The sequence below is a fragment of the Falco peregrinus genome, chromosome 4, assembly GCF_023634155.1.
Source record: "Falco peregrinus isolate bFalPer1 chromosome 4, bFalPer1.pri, whole genome shotgun sequence".
Lineage (NCBI taxonomy): Eukaryota > Metazoa > Chordata > Aves > Falconiformes > Falconidae > Falco > Falco peregrinus.
The window spans coordinates 39,926,051-39,945,048 of NC_073724.1; the positions used below are offsets into that span (position 1 = coordinate 39,926,051).

The 18,998-nt window shown below is 37.1% G+C and overlaps 1 protein-coding gene across 23 annotated transcripts in view; it reads right to left on the reverse strand.

Annotated features, from left to right (window-relative positions):
• The window catches only part of CASK (calcium/calmodulin dependent serine protein kinase), a 226,172-nt gene that overhangs the window by 37,634 nt on the left and 169,540 nt on the right, over positions 1–18,998 (reverse strand). For all 23 annotated transcript variants that reach the window (XM_055803008.1, XM_055803020.1, XM_055803009.1 and 20 more), the window contains 3 exons: positions 8,600–8,677; positions 7,167–7,247; positions 134–322 (listed from right to left, as the gene is read on the reverse strand). In XM_055803008.1, coding sequence (XP_055658983.1) covers positions 134–322; positions 7,167–7,247; positions 8,600–8,677 — 348 coding nt within the window. The remainder of the gene's footprint in view (positions 1–133; positions 323–7,166; positions 7,248–8,599; positions 8,678–18,998) is intronic.

Consider the following 18,998-nt stretch of genomic DNA (forward strand, 5'->3'; position numbering starts at 1 on the left):
TATTTACAATGGCTGCTGAACTATTCTATTTATACTGGCAACCCTCCTTCCAAGTGCAGAAGCTGTCATTAAAATCATAATACCAGTCTTTACTAGTACAGAGACAAGAAATATACTGAGGTTGCCTCCATACCATTGGTTCATCTGTGTTCTTCTGGAACTGCACCAGTCGAACTCGTGTTACATTCTCCATATCCATGTCGCCGTTGGCGCTTTCGGGAGAATCTCCGTTTAAGTATGGAGAGGTGGGAGGAGGTGTAACTCTCAGCGCTTCATCACTGTAAACTTCATGTGCCACTACATCATGAGTTTGAAGTAAGGCCTAGAGGAGATTACAGCAACAAAATATCAGACTTCCATCATCTCTGATGCTCTCCACTCATTCCTTATAATGATTTTTTAATCTTTTTGGAAATTAAAGGAAGTCCTATAGGAACTTTACCCTTAAAGAAGTCTAAAACTCCAGCAGACTGCAAATGCATACACACATATCTAGCCTTTTAAATCTGCATAAGTTAACCTGATTTTCTACTGTAGATACCTCAGTGAGAATGATGCTGCTTCCCTCTCCCCTATCTTCTCAACACGTGCAACATGTCAGAATGAAACCATCTTCATTTATGTGCCTAGACACAGAATTAGGAAGCTACTTGTCTGAGCTAACTATTTGAAAATAATTACACTAGTAAAATTGAAAGGTATTCAGATCCCATGGTATTTTATTCTAATAAAGACAAACTGGATCGGTATTGAGTAAAAGAATGAAATCTTGCTTTTTGTTGTTTACAAGCATAATCACTTCCATATTCTCCCATCCCCCTAGAGCACAGACCCAGCACAGCAACACTGAGTTCAAAATGCCTGATGAAAATTACAATCTAAACAAACAAACTGATTAAATACTACTTCATTAGTTTTACTGTGTTTCTTGATGCAAAGAGTGGTACAACACCTAATTTATTAAATGTATTTAAATAACTTTATCGTAGAATCATTTAGGTTGGAAAAGACCTTTAAGATCATCAAGTCCAACGTTAAGCTAACACTGCCAAGCCCATCACTAAACCATGTCCCTAAGCACCGCATCTACATGACTTTTAAATACCTCCAGGGGTGATGACTCAACCACTTCCCTGGGCAGCCTGTCTGAGCGCTTGACAACCCTTTCAGTGAAGAAGCTTTTCCTAATATCCAATCTAAACCTCCTCTGGTGCAGCTTAGCTTGAGGCCATTTCCTCTTCTCCCGTGCTTGTTACCTAGAGAAGAGACTGACACACACCTTGCTCAAGCCTCCTTACAGGTAGTTGTAGAGAGTGACAAGGTCTCCCCTGAGCCTCCTTGTCTCCAGGCCAAACAACCCCAGTTCCCTCAGCTGCTCCTCTTTACACTTGTGCTCCAGACCCTTCACCAGCTTTGCTGCCCTTCTCTGGACACGCTCCAGCACCTCCGTGTCCCTCTCGCAGTGAGGGGCCCAAACTGAACACAGGGTTCGAGGTGTGGCCTCGCCAGTGCCCAGTACAAGGGGACAATCCCTTCCCCAGCCCTGCTGCACTGTTTCTGATACAAGCCAGGATGTTCTTGGCTTTCTTGGCCACCTGGGCACACTGCTGGCTCGTGTTCAGGCACCTGTCGACCAACACCCCCAGGCCCTTTCCCACCAGGCAGCTTTCCAGACACTCGTCCCCAAGCCCGTAGCGCTGTGTGGGGTTGTTGTGACCCAAGTGCAGGACCCAGCACTGAGCCTTGTTGAACCTTGTACAGTTGGCCTTGGCCCATGTGGTAAGTCATGCAACTGACTGTGTAAGAACTCTAAGCTAGGGCAAAGACAAGAAGCCTGTACAACCATAAAAAGAGTAGCATAGTATTACAAGATAAAAGTCTACGAAGTGTAAACATTTGCAAAGCAGTATTCAATAGTACCGGGCTTTTTAATGGTATGAATTCTGCTGTTGTCCTGGGTATCTTTAAAAGCATCATATCACATCCATTCTGCATTTGCATTCAACTCTTAATAATGAGTATATTATAGCTTGCTTGCTTTCTTCCGAAAACTAAATATTATTTGTATGTGAACATGCTAGTTCTAGTATACTAACTCATCAAGGATCAGAGACAGATCCTGTCTCCATATCCAAATGGCTAGGTTTCTCAGATAAGGATTGATAAATCAAGTCTGGTTCTTAACAATATCTCTACAATAGTAGAGATATCAGCCACCACCACAGCTAGGTCAATCTATTAAAGTTAACATCATGTTAGTTTTTGTTTAAATGCTCATAACTTTTAACTTGCAAAACCCATCAGCCTTGCCAGGCTTGAGGTTGACCATCTAGGTTTTGTTTCGGCAGAGAAATTTAACTCTGCAATGTCTTAGTATTCAAATCAAATGTTTAAGCAGAACCTAAACTGAAAAAAAGTTATAAAAAGACATCCCTACAAGATGTAATTCTCAAGTGGAAACCAAGGCAGAAATGGGATTTTCATGGTCTCTACAAAATCCTAACTTTGTTCCCAAAGTAGGACTTCTAAAGTTATATACCATGTTATAAAAGATAATTTCATAAATACTTTAAGTTCCATTTCCTCAAATCAATTTCAAACTACAGGTGGGAATTCAGCATTGTAACAATACAATGGAATTTCCTGAACTAGCAATGCTCTGTTCACATTTCCTCCTGTTTTTCCAGTGTTTCAAGTCCACCTACACATATGTTTTTTAGTTAAATACTAACTTATATCTGCATTTTTTGGTTTTCATCTTATTTTGTCAACCACTAAGCTCAAACTTGCCACAATTCCTCTGCATTAGTCTGTACTATGGAAGCAACATTTTATATTAAGAGATATGGACCACATATGCAAGTTAAAACACTTTAATTAAATAAATTCTTATTTTGGTTTATTTAATTGGGTGTAAATTTATGTATGAATACTCCTACATAAGTCTAGGCATTTAGCTTAATTCTTGTTCTAGTATCTGAAAACTGTTTGCACTTGTCCCAAGACAAGAGCAGCCATGGGCAATCATGCCTTAGTTCTGGCTGCTACAAAAAGCATCTATTCTAGGAGTGAGTGTGGTCTTGGCTCTGCATGCAAGCACTCTTTAATAAAAGAGCAGGATGGTCTTTGTGCTTCCTTCAGCTCCATCTGCTCAAAGGTCTCACTGAGCTTCATGCACCTGCCTGTACCTGTTACACTCTCCACGCTTCAATACTACATTTCTCATGTAATTCAGGGCCTTACATTTGTTTCACATCAAATACTTGCCTTGCTTTATGTATGTATTTTAGCAATAAAATATGGTCTGTTTAAACCATTTCAAAAGTTCACAATTATATGAGATGATGTCTGGATGTGTTAACAAAAATACAGAATCACCAGATATTAAAGTACAGCAAGCTCAATTTAAATATTGTAAACATTTAATATAAAGACTGCTACTGGACTTAAAGGTACTTGTTTTCATGCATTTCTGTCATTTTTGATAATTTAGATTTTTTTTCCTGTCTCTTCTTTGCAGACCATGATAATCCTGCTGAAAGTAAGTTTAGTGAGAACAACTGCTTTCTACTATACTGCAGGATCATTGTCTGCAAAGAACAGTGCAGGAAGGCACTTGATGATGGATAAAACCTTTGTATGTAATTTCCTAGTTTCCTAGAACAGCAAACATTTCAATTGCTGCCATATACTAAACATATACAATGGAAACTTTTACAGATAAAACTGGCACATTTGAAAAACAACTCAAATTTACATAATGGAGTAAAAGCTCCTTGAAATTTGTACACAACAGATGAGGTACCTAATAATCTTTTAAAGAATTCTTAAATTAATTATCTGCTGAAAGACCTTTATGTAAAATTCACATATATTTCTTTAAATTAAAACGTTATGCACGTACAGACCAAATTCGTAATTTATTCCTGTACCCATAAGGTACATGAGTAAAACAAAACTAAATCAACAAAAATCTTTGAACTCTAAGATCTCAGTGCCAATAAGAGTACTTACAAACACATACTTTATTGGCTTTGGTTCTGTAAAGGCCTATACATAGTCTAAACCACTAACACTGTGTCTAAGTAAATGAGACAGACTATACTCCATTGTCTTCTGATTAAGTATATACATTAGAAGATAATATAAATAATAGTAAAATACTCTATTATCACACAGGTGTTAACACACATGATCCTACTTATTACACCTTAGTGCTGTAGTCTCTGTGTATCAGAGCTCAGCAACCTACTAACCAGAGTACTGCTCTGTACAGTGCTGGGTAAACACATTGAGCATAGGCTGACAATATTATTTTATACAATTATTTCCTTTCCTAATAGTATCTATTTTAAAGGTTTTGGCTCTGAAGGGAATTTTGGCAGAATGCCACGATTAGAATAATTTTGTAAGGTCTGCAATCTGGGAGCAGGAGCGGGAGTAATGGGAGAAGATGGAGTTGCTTCTTTGACATCTGGAGACTCTTTGGTACCTGCACCCTAAAGGTATGGTTCCACAGCAATGTATGTTGATTTAAGTGGTACTTCACATGTTTGTGCTATTCCTCCCTAACCCAGACTGTGTGTTTCTGTCTTCTTGCTCATTCTGATGCTAGTAATATTCCAGTTGTTCCCAATTCTTTTTGCTAAATGAATCACTGTTTCGTTGGAGCAGTCTTCTACTACTTCAGCACAGTGGAATACCAAAATGCAGTGTCAAGTGAATGGCAGAACAACTGCAAGGGAGAGGATGAAACTTGGGTAGAAAGGATTGGACTCCATCAACTAGCAATTTAGCTCTGGATGCCATAGAGTGACTTACTGAAATCACTCCTCATCATTGTTATGGAATTGCAGATTATTCCTTATTAAAAAATACTTTTTATAGAATTGCAGCAGAATAATTCTCACAGATGGCTTTAAATTTATGAGGATATCAGGTGGAAATAAAGGTACCTATATAAGATGATTTCCAACTCAACCTTTCCTGTCGCTTGATTGGATACATGAAATTTTTGTATGCCACAATCATTTTTATTGATGCCTACTCTGAAAGGAATTTATACTTAAAAAAAGCTCTTTCTCCACAGTGCCTAATTTTTTTGCAATATTGTGTAGTAATTACGCAAAAAAAGGTAAACCAAATGAACCTGTCAGATTCCAAAAAAAGTTCAATATCAGAAAGTATTTTTTGTTTGTTCCTCCCCCCTCCCCCCAGTCTTTCTTACAGTTTGGCTGAGTGCCATTTCACCTTATTTTTTGTTCTATTTTAAGCAAGTATTCCTGTTAAACATTGAATCAGATTTGTTACAGACTTCAAGATAGGTGTCATCTCCAGGCGGTGACATACCAGCGTGTTGCTGAGTACAATGTCAAAAGCCAATGTCTGCATTAGCATTTGTGCAATGAAATGGGAATGAATCAACACGGAAACCAATTGGATTAGTGAGGACCTGATGTACATGCTGAATGTGTTGTTGGAGTTTTTACTTCTGACCAGCTTCCCACCTTGCCATGTGGACCGAATGCCCATCAGCTGCTGGATTACACACTGGCTTGTGGTGTGCATTTTCAAGTTTATCTAAAAGGAGTCTAGTTTGCATGCTCTGCGACCCTTACATGATACAAGCAAAAGCATTGTAAGGGGACAATCAAGAGATTCACTTCAAACATACTCCTGATCTGATTTAAAGTACTAAAATAAATGCACCCAAAGCTACAGTGGCCATCAAAAGAACACACTGAGACATGCAGCTATCCAGATTTCATCTTATACCTGAATATGAGGCTGGTTTCAGCTCATGCTTTCCTGGAAATCAGGTTTAAAGGAATTCAGCTTTCAGGTGAGCAACTTCCACAAAGCCCCCTGCATATAATCCTTGTGTCAGGGAAATTCAAATTCATGATTTTAAACTGACAATAGTGTATAGCCGATTTAGGCAAACATTTTTATTTCTGAACTTACGAACTTCATCCACGGCATAAACAATAGAAATCCTTTAAGTAGTTTCAAAGGACTGGACTTCAGTAACTTGAACCAAGTTGTTACACGTTCCCAGCCCTGAACTTAGGACAATTACTGCCCCCAAATCAAGTTTGTGAAACAGACACAGTAGGATGTGTAACACAAGCTCACTAGACTGTACAAGTGTCCTGGTTTCAGCTGGGACAGGGTTAATTTTCTTCTTAGTGGCTGGTGTGGTGCTGTTTTGGATTTGGCATGAGAACAATGTTGATAGCACAGGGATGTTTTTAGTTGTTGCTGGGTGATGTTTTATACTAAATCAAGGACTTTTCGGTTTCTTGGGCCCTGCCAGCCAGAGGGCTGGAGAGGCGCAGGGAACCGGGAGGGGACACAGCCAGGACAGGTGACCCAAACTAGCCAAAGGCATGTTCCATACCATGGGACATCACGCTGAGTATATAAACTGGGGGAAGAAGAAGGAAGGGAGGGACAGCTGGCTTTACTGCATTTGTCTTCCCAAGTAACTGTTACACATGATGGAGCCCGGCTTCCCTGGGCATGGCTGAACACCTGCCTGCCCATGGGCAGTGGTGAATGGATTCTTTCCTTTGCTTTGCTAGCATGTGCGGCTTTTTCTTTACCTACTAAACTGTTCTTATCTCAACCCTTGAGTTTTACATTCCTTTCCAATTCTCCTCCCCATCCCTCTGGGTGAGGCGGGGTGAGTGAGTGGCTACGTGGGGCTTGGCTGCTGGCCAGGGTTAAACCACGACAACAAGCTATTGATTTATTGTAAATTAATGTTAAATAAACACTTATTTTGCAATAAATTCACACACCTTATCCTAACAAGATATCCTTGGGAAAAAGAAAAAGGAGGATCCTAGCTCCACCAATGGAGATTTAAAAGGATTCATTCTTCTTTCTATGTGCAACACAGCTCCCCAAAAAGATAGTGAAACTGCTCCATAATTAGATTGCGCCAAACTACTGACAGTTTTCATGACAGTAATGGGGACCAACAGTAGTAGTTATCGTACCTATTTTGTCAGACCAGCTGATTAGAAATATTTATTAATAGGTATATTGTATTGCATACACTTTTATCCCTTGCAGATTTTAGGGAGAACTTCCTGAAATTAAGTTTTCTAATACAAAGAATAGTAAAACAACCCCAAAACTCAAAAGTACCATTTGCTTACCATGAAATGAGGTTGTGTTAAAATACGCTTTAGCTCCTTTGCATCATTGTTCTCTGGGTAACATGAAATTTCTTCCAATACCTGCAAAACAAATAGGAGAAATATCCATAGTAACTTTCTTTTACATAAAGCTATTAATCAAACAAATGAAAACACTCACTGGTCAGTCAGAATATCTCCTAATGACTACACAAAAGAATATTCTTGACAGTAAAGGACTTAGGAGAATGTGTCCGTCCCCCCCCCCCCGAATATCTAATTTCAATTTTCTTTGAGACTGAGAGAGATTAAAGCAGAAATTTGAAGGAAAGAGTTGCTCTTTTTTCAGTTGACAGTATTCCTCCAACAGCTAAATATATGGTGACAGAAATTAAGTGCTAATAGGTGACACTCATCACCACCACCAATTGCTACATTCACGCATGGTCTCAATTTATTAAAACAATCACTTTGAAAACAGTATTAAAAATACTCATAAAATCTTCTCTCCACAAATTAAACTGACATCAAGTGTAGGTGGTCCATCTGCTACCGCACCTCCAAGCTCCAGATTTTATAAAATCTGAGCCATAGTTCAGCTTATTGTTGGGGGAAGGAGTAAATTGGCTTTAATTCATTTGCTTGCAGCCTGACACATGTTTATTTTCACATGCAACTACTTGGACAATGAAAGCAGAGTATTTTGCTTGTGGAAGCACCTCCCAGGATTAACTACCAGAAAATTCTGCAGAATAAGACTTCAGGGGGTCTATCAGGGTCACTTCAGTTATTACAGTGTTTTAAAGTCTTCCTTTTAATTCTGTTTTAATGGCATGATAAAAAGTGTTTTCCTATGACATTACTCCCAACAACTGTACTTATTTTTACTGATAATATGTGATAGAACTCTTTATTTTTTTTTACCACTTGCAAAAAATAAGCAAATAAAATAGTATTTGTCATGTATAAGAATTAAGAACATCGCGCTATTTATCTTTGGTCTTTACAGGCCACCTTCATTGCACTTCTAGGTCTGTTCCTCTTAGAACTATCTATGATAAACTTGGTTTTTCTATTTAAAAAGCTGATACCTAGAAATAAATCCTTTTTTGTGACTAAGTCATATAAACATCAAACTTCTGCTGCACATAAATAAAATGAACTTGAAAGATACTGCATTTACCCAACATCAGTATTCCTTTTAATACTGCTATTGTTGCAGCAAAGGTTAAATGATGCAACTGAGTAATATATATAATCCTTACAGACATAATAGAATTCTGCAAGTTTATGCAACTTGTTATGTAAGTTAAGTAAGCAATGGTAGAATTCCAGAAAAAATCAGATTATGAACCAGAATACATATCAGCACTTTATGAAGAAAAAAATTGTTGCACTTCAAATACAATCCGTTTCAAAGTAAAAAAATAAAAAATAAAATTTAAAGCCATTACCTCTTTGGCTCTCTGTACAGCATCACTTGGAGGATTCCTGATTTGTGGTGAAGATTTTGTGTTTATTTTGTCATAAAGCTGAAATAACAAGAGAACAAACTACTGAAATCATATTCTACTTTATATAAAGTAATGACGAGGACTAACAATAGTCTGCTTATGTTACCACGATTAAGATGACTGTTAAATTGCAAGACCCACAGATGTTTTGTATACAAAATCTAGCAGCTTAGCGTTTTGGCTTTTCATATTTAAACATTTCCTGATTTGAAGAGTGCCATAGATTCAGAGTTCACAGGATGACATGGGAAAGTTCAAGAGGTTAAGGGATTCTGCAAACCTCCCATGCTTTTTCCACAGATTTACAGAAACTATATTCTTCTGCTAGAAGGGATTCGATGAATCTTGAATAAAAGCAGTAAAAAATACATTACGCTATAAAATCAAATTTACCTGCATATCCCACTTTTCTCAATAAATCAAATCATCAAACATTTTAAACAGTAATTTAAATAAACCTCAGAATATGGGAAAGTGCACTTGAAGACAGAGCGCTACAAAAGCCAAAATCTTTGGAGAAAAGAAAAACAAACCTTGCCAACAAAGAGTGCTCACAGAAGACAGTAACCTTATTTTACTAGGATTTTCTGTTGAACAGAATGCCAGTGTGTCTAAATAGGAAATGGTAAACCTTTCACGTTATTTTTTTTTTTTCAGAAAATTTTAAACCCTTTCAACTATGCAAAACACAATAGGAGGAAAATCTATCTTCACCTTCACATTAGAGATAGGTATTACAGACTCTTGTATCAATTAATAGATTGTACTTGTATTAAAAGGAGTAAATGTATACTTAAGAATAAACAGGCACTGCAGTAAGTACTATTTTCAAATTACAGACTTTAGGCTTACATTTCAAACAACATAAAGATGGTCACGCCCATAACTATTCCTTATTTATGTTATACTACTACTTTGAAATACAAGGCAGAAAAGAGATACAAATAACTACGTTTAGGACATTAGAGAGGTTTTTGTCACAGTGAGGGTGGTGAAACAAGCTGCCCAGAGTAGTTGTGGACTCTCTCAACTTTGGAAATACTCAAAATTAAACGGAAATTCAAAATAGCATATGTAACAAACATTCAAAATACACAAGGGATTCTTAACACCTCCAGCAAATCCTGATGCTGTAAAAGATGAGTTGGTAAGAACCCCCCATTTCAGCTGCTCAGCAAGGAGTTCTCAGGTGCTTCCTCTGAGCAGCTTACAGCTCCACTGGTGGCTGAGGATGGCCTCGGGTGTTTGAAAAAGCAAATCCTGTCAAGCTACAGAAGTACACTCTTCTCTTTCTCACATGAAATACCATTCAGTTTTGTAAGAGATGTAAATCACAATAAATACAATCCAATATCATCATTATTTTCCTTGTTCTCCTTAGCGATCCAATGCACATGTTGAATGTTTCAGGTCCATATGCAAATTAATACAAAAAGAAGAAACAATGTCACTGCCTGCATGACAGTTATACCACTATTTTGGGGAAAAAAAAGTAGAAAAGTCAAGCTAAATCAGTTTCTCCCACACCCAACAACTTCACCTTGTGCTGCCAAAACACTGCTATACTCAATAGCTTAAGCCGCCTTGACCACTGTTGAAGTTTTTAAAATAAAAGCTTTCTGCTAGCTTGCAGTTCAGGAGATACTTTAGTTGTACATACAATTATTTGTTTTTACTTCTTCTTAAGGAAACAAAACTACCTGAACTCCAGCAACTCCACATTATTAAGTATCACATATATTCACCTGTTAAGAAACTGCATCAAGCACTGCATACTGAGGAAGGTGCAGTAGGAGATGGTGAAAATGCATGATACCCAACATGAATATTATTGAATATCTTTTTCTAAGAGAGTCACACACACATCCTGTTTAAGATTAATGAAATTACAGAAAAGGTAGCATGAAAATATTTTTATGAGGTATTTCTAGCAAATGTTTAAAAGCTGCATCGCTGAAGTTGCTGACTTCACTCAAGCTGCTGTGTTACTGTGACCCAAAACAACCAGCAGCTTACAGAAACAACTTTTTGTCACTGTCACAGGACAGTTACCTTTCAAGACTAGCAAGGAGGCAAAAAGGAAAGTAGGAAGCAAAGTGCCTCTAAGGATGTTTAGAAAAAATCAAGGCAAAGTTCAGAATAAACAAGGGCACATTTATTTTTCTGGAGAGCCTTCATGCTGAGGCATGGCACTTAAAATTTCACCTCCCAGGACTGCTACTTACTGAGATTGGCTTCCAAGGCACCAAAGCAGTAGGAGGGGCTCTGACAGTAATTAAACAAAAGAATCTTCACATGTGCGTTAAGGCTTTAAGCCTATGTATTACCCAAGCATGGGATGCATTCACTGTTTCCGGAGGTAGAAGAAGGTCTCAACTAGAGAAAGGATATATTTTCGGTAGCTTCACTAGCACAAGCAGATCTGTTCTAGAGAATCTTCCTGGATACTCTGCACCCAAAGCTCGTTACAGTGGAAGGCACTCATTCCAGAGTCTCATGGAAACACTATGCAAACAGCCTACTCTGCATTACATTTGCACCATGAAATATATGAATACATTGTGCTTTTCTCTAAAGTTCTGTCCAATCTTAACTCTAAAAACCAAGAAGCAAACGTAACCCACAATAAATCTGAAAAGAAATTTGAGCCTCTACAACTTGAAAAGCATTTTTAAAAGGCAAATTACAAATTAAAACCAGGGACATATCATGGAGGTATACTGATCAAAGTAAAAAAGGAATACATATTCTCATTTGTTTAACTGGGTTACCAGTACTTTAAGCTCTGCATGCAAGGAAAAAGAAAAGCGTATTTTCTGCCCAAATAAAAGACCATACATTTAAGAACAAAGAATACAAACGATACTTAGAAGAGGGGGTACTATCTTGGCAGGGGGAAGGAGGAATCTCAGGCAGTCAGAAAGCATGAAGTTACCAATGTATGAGTTTCCCCAAGGGAAGACTACAGCCAAATGCCATACCCTAACGAGAATATCAGCTAAGAAATAAGACTGTTACATGTGTTGGTGGCATGCCCACAATAGATAACTGTTCAGTTCCACATTCAAAATATAGGAAAGATGTGAAGAGGCAGAGAAGGCTCAGGAAAACCTTTCAAAAAAAATCCAAAATCTCTCCCCATAGCATATTACAAAATAGTTAAAGACGACAGAGGTTTGATAATAAGGGAAGTCAGTTTAAATGACAAAACTATTACATGATCCAAGTAAAAGGAAGTAGTCAGAAGAACTTCAGAGTAGAATTAAAGCACAAATGTCAATATTCCAGGTAATTAAGTGTGTAATGGATATACTTTCCTGAAAATTTTTAAAATATCAGAAACAAACATTTTTGAAATGGCATACTCTAATTCAATTAGTTCACGGAGTTTTTAGCTTACAAGGGGACCAGGCTACATAATTAAAATTGCTTCTCATAGCCACCTATTCCCTAAGAAATAGATTAAGCTTTAAAATTTCAGTGTAAATAATTTATTTTGTAATTTATTGAAAAATTATATCTATACCAATAAAACTGGTGTTTTATGAATTATCCTAAAGGGAGTCAACAGCAGTAGTGGAAGGTTTATTTTTGTATGTGAAGTTATTAATGGTCAAAGAAGATTTCCACATGAAAAAATTCAAATGACATAAAGAAAACCATAGTTTGTCAATTCCTGCACAATTTTTTAAAGCACACTGTAGATGTTCAGGTAGTTGTTACTATCACTGTGCTCCTAATTACTTTTAAAACAGGAGCTGACCATGGCTTTGATGACATCAAGGTTATTTTGTCTTTTCATAGATGGCCCACAAATTCTTAAGTTTTAGTTGTAGTTACTGAAATGATGGTGAACACTGTCTTGACCAAAAGCTGTTTTAAATTGCTTTTTAACAACAGAACAGCTGTACTTATCACTGACATTTGATGTTAGCAACAGGAAATTTCCTAGTGGAGACAATCAGTATTGTCACCAAACTGTCTCAGTGTCTATTTTCATATCTCATCTGGAAATAACCTTTTGTTCAGGCTATGCAATTTCTCTCTGTATAATGCATTACAATACTCAATTATTTTGGAGAGTAGTGGCACAAATTACAATACACAAGACAAATGCAATTATTACACATTGAAGACAGTAAAATGACAAAACTGTTTTCAAATCTATAAATACATGTACAGCAATACCCCATGAACCATTTATCTTGCCCAGGTTCACATGTCATTATGTATTTCTAATGGATCCTTAGGAGAAATTAAAATAATATTATGTACAAGATTGTATCAGAAGTACTGTTTCTACATTAACTGTTTATGTAGTCAAAGCAGAAATAGGAACATACAACCAAGATCCATACCTTTAAAAACATATGAAGTGATAAAAAGTAAACCCAGAAACAAAGGAAGTATTAGTACCTTTTAGTAGTTGCTTTATATTTTAATTTCATCAATATACCATTTCAATAATGCTTTCACAGAATTTTTCTGGATATTAAAAACAAAGGCCTGGTTCTAAACTGTCTCTTGTTTGGTATGCACTCATATAAACACAAGGACAAATCCAGAAGATACTTTGTATTTCTTATTTCCAATTTTAGTAATTGTGTGTTCAGTCCGAACAGAATTTTTTAGCATTATGTTATTAAGCCTATTTAAAAAAACCCACATAACTCCAACAATAATTAGTCTTTACTGAAGATGATTAGAAGCTTTCCAGCAGAACATAGCAGAAGCTGGTAAGAGAAGCAGGAATTTATACAATGCATTAATGTACCAGAACTGGTGAAGCAGTCCTACCTTCTTTGCTGTCTTTGAAAAAAGACTGTTTTGCAATACTTTTCAAATACTTTTGCACTTGAATAGCTATAGCAGAAGCAATTTAGAAGAAGGAATTTACAGCTCTATAGTTCATTTCTGAAAGCATCTGAATTCAGAGGTTTCACTTAGACACACTAAGAACGTTTGTTCCCTTGGACATATGAATCTAACACACATTTACATGAAAATTTTTACAAAATGTTTACGAAAATTCTGAATAAAACATGCTTGCACACATCATAGATTAAAGTAAACATTAATGACAATTACAGCCAGGCTTTATGTACTCCTGCAGTACAGAACACATTACTATGTGCAGTTAGCTACACATTTTTAATCACAGCACACCAGCCTGTTTACAGTGCTGTTGTCTTTAGGCAGCCTTGCAACTCTACCTCCTTCAGGGACCATACCAACGGTGGTTTCTTCTGGAACAGAATGAACTGGTTCATTCTTCACTGTCCTCAACAGAATACTTTTGTATGTAATGCCAACAGACTTTCAGCAGGGCAAAATCTGTATGTGCCCTAATGATGGGGTTTCTTTTTGCTGGGATGCTCTATTTTCCAGCAAATAACTGTGCCCTCACTCCAGCAGCCCAACCTCCAACAATTTAACTCAGCAATAAGCACAAACATAATTAAAATTTTCTAATAATTAAAAAAAAATGTTGTAAAATGCCACAGCAATTGTAACCTTTGGAATTTTCAGACTTTGGAATACTTTGCATCTCAGTCTCACTTCTCAGTACCAGTTCTTCTACATTTGCTGCACAGAAGACCAAAATTAAGAGCTTTCTTTAGAAAAACTTAGCAATCATAATTGATATATTAACCAAACTTGATATAGCAAACATAAATTGACATTATAGCTAATTAACAGAATAGTACTGCTTCTTGAAAAGACGAGTTTTGCTTTAAATTTTGCATGCTAGAACATAAGTACTATGAAAAGAATACCCACAAGTCAAGTAGCAGTATCAGTCCACAAGCTTTCCTAGGAGTCAAGACTTTTTGTCTTCTGCCTGTACAAAGGGAACTCCTTTCTTCTGATATTTAAAGCAGACAGCCCAAAGCCTAATCCACAATCAGGCAGGCAGACAAAACAACAAACTCTTCTCTTCTGACTAGTTTTTCAGATGCGCAGAAATTCCTTTTTAACCATTTCCTGTAAGAGGAGTCAGAATACTGTCCAAACACATCCCCCATTCAACGTCAACACTTAAAAGTTTAGATATATCCCGACCGGCAGACATTTAGCCTCACTCTCTAACTAACCTTGAATGTAATCAAAATTAGGTCACACAATGTAATCAGTAAGTTATTTTATCTACCCAAACTCTGGAAGTTTCTGTGATGCAAATGAGAAACTTTTGTTAAAACAAGAGCTACTGACCTGCTAGAGCACAAACCCCCATGATCTTTCAACACAAATACACGTTTTGTGAGGATTCAGTTACTATTTGGGAAGGCAGATACTGGGTTTCCAGCCTCAAATATTAAATCCCTGAATTGAAACATCTAAAAATAATCAATGAAACATGTCCTTCTATATTTGACTTTTGCTTTCTGAAGGACTGTCATGGTTTAACTCCAGCTGGCAACTAAGGAAGAAAATTAACTCTATCCCAGCTGAAAGCAGGATAACAACACAACCACATGCGACACAGTGATATTAGAGGACTGTTTTTCATTGCTTTTTAGGTTTTTGTACCATGTAAAAAGTCTCGGGTGGAGGTGCTGCCCCTTGCACAGCAACAGTTAGTAACAAATAGGCTTGTGGCTCTGTTACCTTTCCCAGCTCCCTGCCGTGGTACTCCATTTACCCCAGAGGTTTCATGTGCTGCAGGTCTGAGGGAAATCCATGACCTACTGAATGAAATATTCACAAGCAGTAATATCAAAGAAGCTTTAAAATGAAAGAGCCAATTAGATAATTGATAGACCAATTAATTCTTTCTTCTGCCAGTTCTGCTTCACATCTCCTTTTCTATGCAAAATGTTACAGCCTTTCCATGGGTGCCTCTTTCCCTGGGATTCTACGCCCTCAAGGAAACACACCCCCGAGGGTAACAATTCCTACTGGAAAACACACTGAATAACAAGGTCAGTCAGCAGGGGCTTTATCTCAGTTTTAAAACAGTTTGTTCTTTTAAACCTTCTGTTTTTCACTGTTAAGGGCTGTGCCTGAAGCTCACTTATTATTTTAGCACCAGTGACCTAAAATTAATTTCCCAGCATAATTTTACAGCACATGTTACAGTCCTCTCCTGTATGAAAGTCCGAAGCATACTTGAGACTACTTTGTGACTTCTAGAGCATTACAGATTACAGCCCTCCACAGCTTCAAGCTTTGTTCTGCGTGATACACTTATTGTAGAACAGGAGTACGATCAACCTCTGCATTCAAGTTCCTTACACACTGAAATGCTGTGCAATTAAAGAGTGAACAAAACTACCTCAAAAGAAGGTTTCAGGAAGTAGTTTATCAACTAAAACAAAGATTCCGTGCCACAGTATCCACTGAATAAGACAGTCTGAATCAGTACATAAATTCTATTTGAACAGACAAGTGTGTGTTTCTGTCATGCCACAGAACAGTCATCACTGCAGCTTGTTACTTCAGGCACTCAGACTTTCAGTACACCTGACAGAGGTTATGCTAATTTGAAATACTCAGTTTCCTTCCACATATTCACATTCATGCAACACATGAATTATCTTTTATGTAAAAAAATCCGTAAAGTAGCAAAAAAACCCCTGAATTTCACTTTAATTTTGATTATTTATGTGATAGAACTGAAATACACATATTCTTCTTTTAATTTTTAGAGGAACTTTTATTTGCAAAACAGGCCAACTGCAACTTGGTTTTAAGTCATCTGTATTTTTACACACTCATAATGAGCTACTTGCAGAACTGAGTTACACTTACTGCTGTCTGTGTCAGAAATGAACATAAACACAGATTTTCTTACACCTTTACCTACAACAACAGGTAAGACAAAATGTCAGGTAAACTCAATCAACCCTATGGAATTTAAAATTGTACTCCAAGCTGCTTCCTTTTTCTGGGATCATTCTACATTTGGGTTTCTTCACTTGTTTTATTTTAAATCAAGAACTTAACTTTCTGAGGGAAGAAGAGAGGAGAGGACACCTAACCAAACTGGGAAAAACGTTCTTCTCTGTGCATTAGTTCAATTTCCAATGCACTTGATTAGCAAACAGTTGTCTTCTAGAGAGTAAGAATGACAAATTTCATTGTATTGCATACACAAAACCTGAAATTCTGACCATGCAAAACTGACGCACCAATGAAGCTAAATGCCAAATGGAAAATGTCTAATACATGTTAACAGGTTATTAACGACCACATTTCTGATGCATGCAGAGGATACTATGTGTTTCTTAGTGGTCAGTGTCTTTACTGCTGGAGAAGGAGGAAATACATTAACTGATCTACTTCAAAAACTGCTAGAATAAAATTCCTTGACCCTTCAGTGTGTTATACACAACAAACACTGCCTGTCAGATGTGGTCCTACTGAGTTGCCAGAACAGCATCTTAGTAAAGCACAAATGATGAAGGTTAATTCTACTGAGGATGAATATAAATTACAGGAGAGAAGGTGACAGATAATGGTATCTGTTTTACTAAGGTGGAACCCTGAAATGACCATAGGCTTCCTTTCAGATGGAAAATACATCCCCCCAACCCCTAAGAAATGCACAGCCACTACTGCCTTCATAGTAATCCAACAGGCATCCAGAAAGAAAAAGGCATCCTCGCCGCCTTCACAGCGCCTGTCTATTGGTAGCAATTTGGTTACATGGCAGTTGGAAGGAACACGTACAGCCTTTTACCAGTGTTGGCCATAGGCAAAGATGCCAAGTGGCATTACATACATTACCGCTCAATACTTTATCATCTAAATCTTGCATTGACATATTTTGTATGCTTGGCAATGCCAGGGGAACTTGAAGGTTAAGGTATCGAGCACTGAAAAGCTTTTCCATTCTGTTATGTAGCTAAGTGTTGGGATATCTGTTGTATCTATTTTTTGATCAAAATTTCTAAAAGTGAAAATGTATCCAAGCTTAGATTCTCTACATAGGTTACAATCCTGTAGTGAAACTACAGGCAGCTATGAACTGTGGGGAGGTTACACAAAGTGCAAATCTGAAACTAAGACTATACAGATCTGTGCAGATCCATACACTGTGCTTATGCATGTGGGTGTAATAATTTTTTAATTGCAGTTCTTACACTGCTAGATTGGACAGGCAGCAATTTTAGCATTTAAAATGATAAAAGAAATATTTCTACTTACGTGTATTACACAGCATATTGCTTTTTACAGTCTTCATAGAACATCAAATATTTTCACAGTTCTAAATCAACCTTTGATCTAATTTTATTTTTTAAACTGCTACAGTTAAAAGCAGATTCAAAGACATGCTTATGTTTATACTGGTTCAGACCACATGGTCAAATGCCAAGCTGTTCAGTAATATCTGACTTGTATGTTCTATTTGTTTTTACTTTCAGCATACATGAGCTTTGAACAAATTTTAGCTGTATTGTAGAATGTATTCCTTTTTAGTAGAAATTACCATGTGCTATGCACTTAATCTAAATTCAAAGCCTTCACACTCCAGAGGTGAAAGAGCTAAGGAAAGCACTGTATTCTTACAAAATAAACTGCAGCGTGTGCGTTCTTCCCCCCAACCATTCATTTAAATTGTGCCCCTTGATTTGCTTCATATTTACCAATAAGTTTTTAATTGTGTCACAGAAGTACCGATAATGAACAGGTATGCTACTCCTCAAAATCACACAAGACATTATTTTTTTCTATTTAACTTCATGTGCCCCTAAATGCCTCGTTCATGTATAATGAATCCAGACTCCAGTATCTGACAGCATTACATTTCACCATAAATTAGGACTCCAACCTAGTAATTTGTCTCATATTTTGAAAAAAACTCACATTAATACTCCTCATAAATTTTCTTGACTGTAGAAGCTGCACTTCTCAACAAGTGCTAGCTGATGTTAAGATACACCAGACAGTTACACGTACGTATCCTGCCAAAGAGGAAGAGGTTGCAATTAAGGGAAATTCAAGATCATATGTGATACATGTAGGCAAACACATGTTCTCTCAGATTGGAAAGTGGGATGGAATAACTTTAAATAAACACATTCTACACTTTAAAATCATAGTGACAAAACAAAAATGATTTAGATTTCAGTAGACTGACTAAGATGTTTTCCTGCCTACTCAAATGAGCACTCAAATTGCTGCTGCCATAAGCTGACTGCAGATATCCAGGGTACCCTTCAGTCCTCCACTACAAGACATCTTCAGTATGCCATTTAATCCTTTTTTACTTCAGGAATTCTGCCACAAGTCCCTCCAGCCAACTTTTTTTGAGTCTTAACTCCATTCTTGTATCATAAACCAGATTTTTTTCTGTTCACATTGCAAACATTTTAACTTATTTTGGAAAGATGAA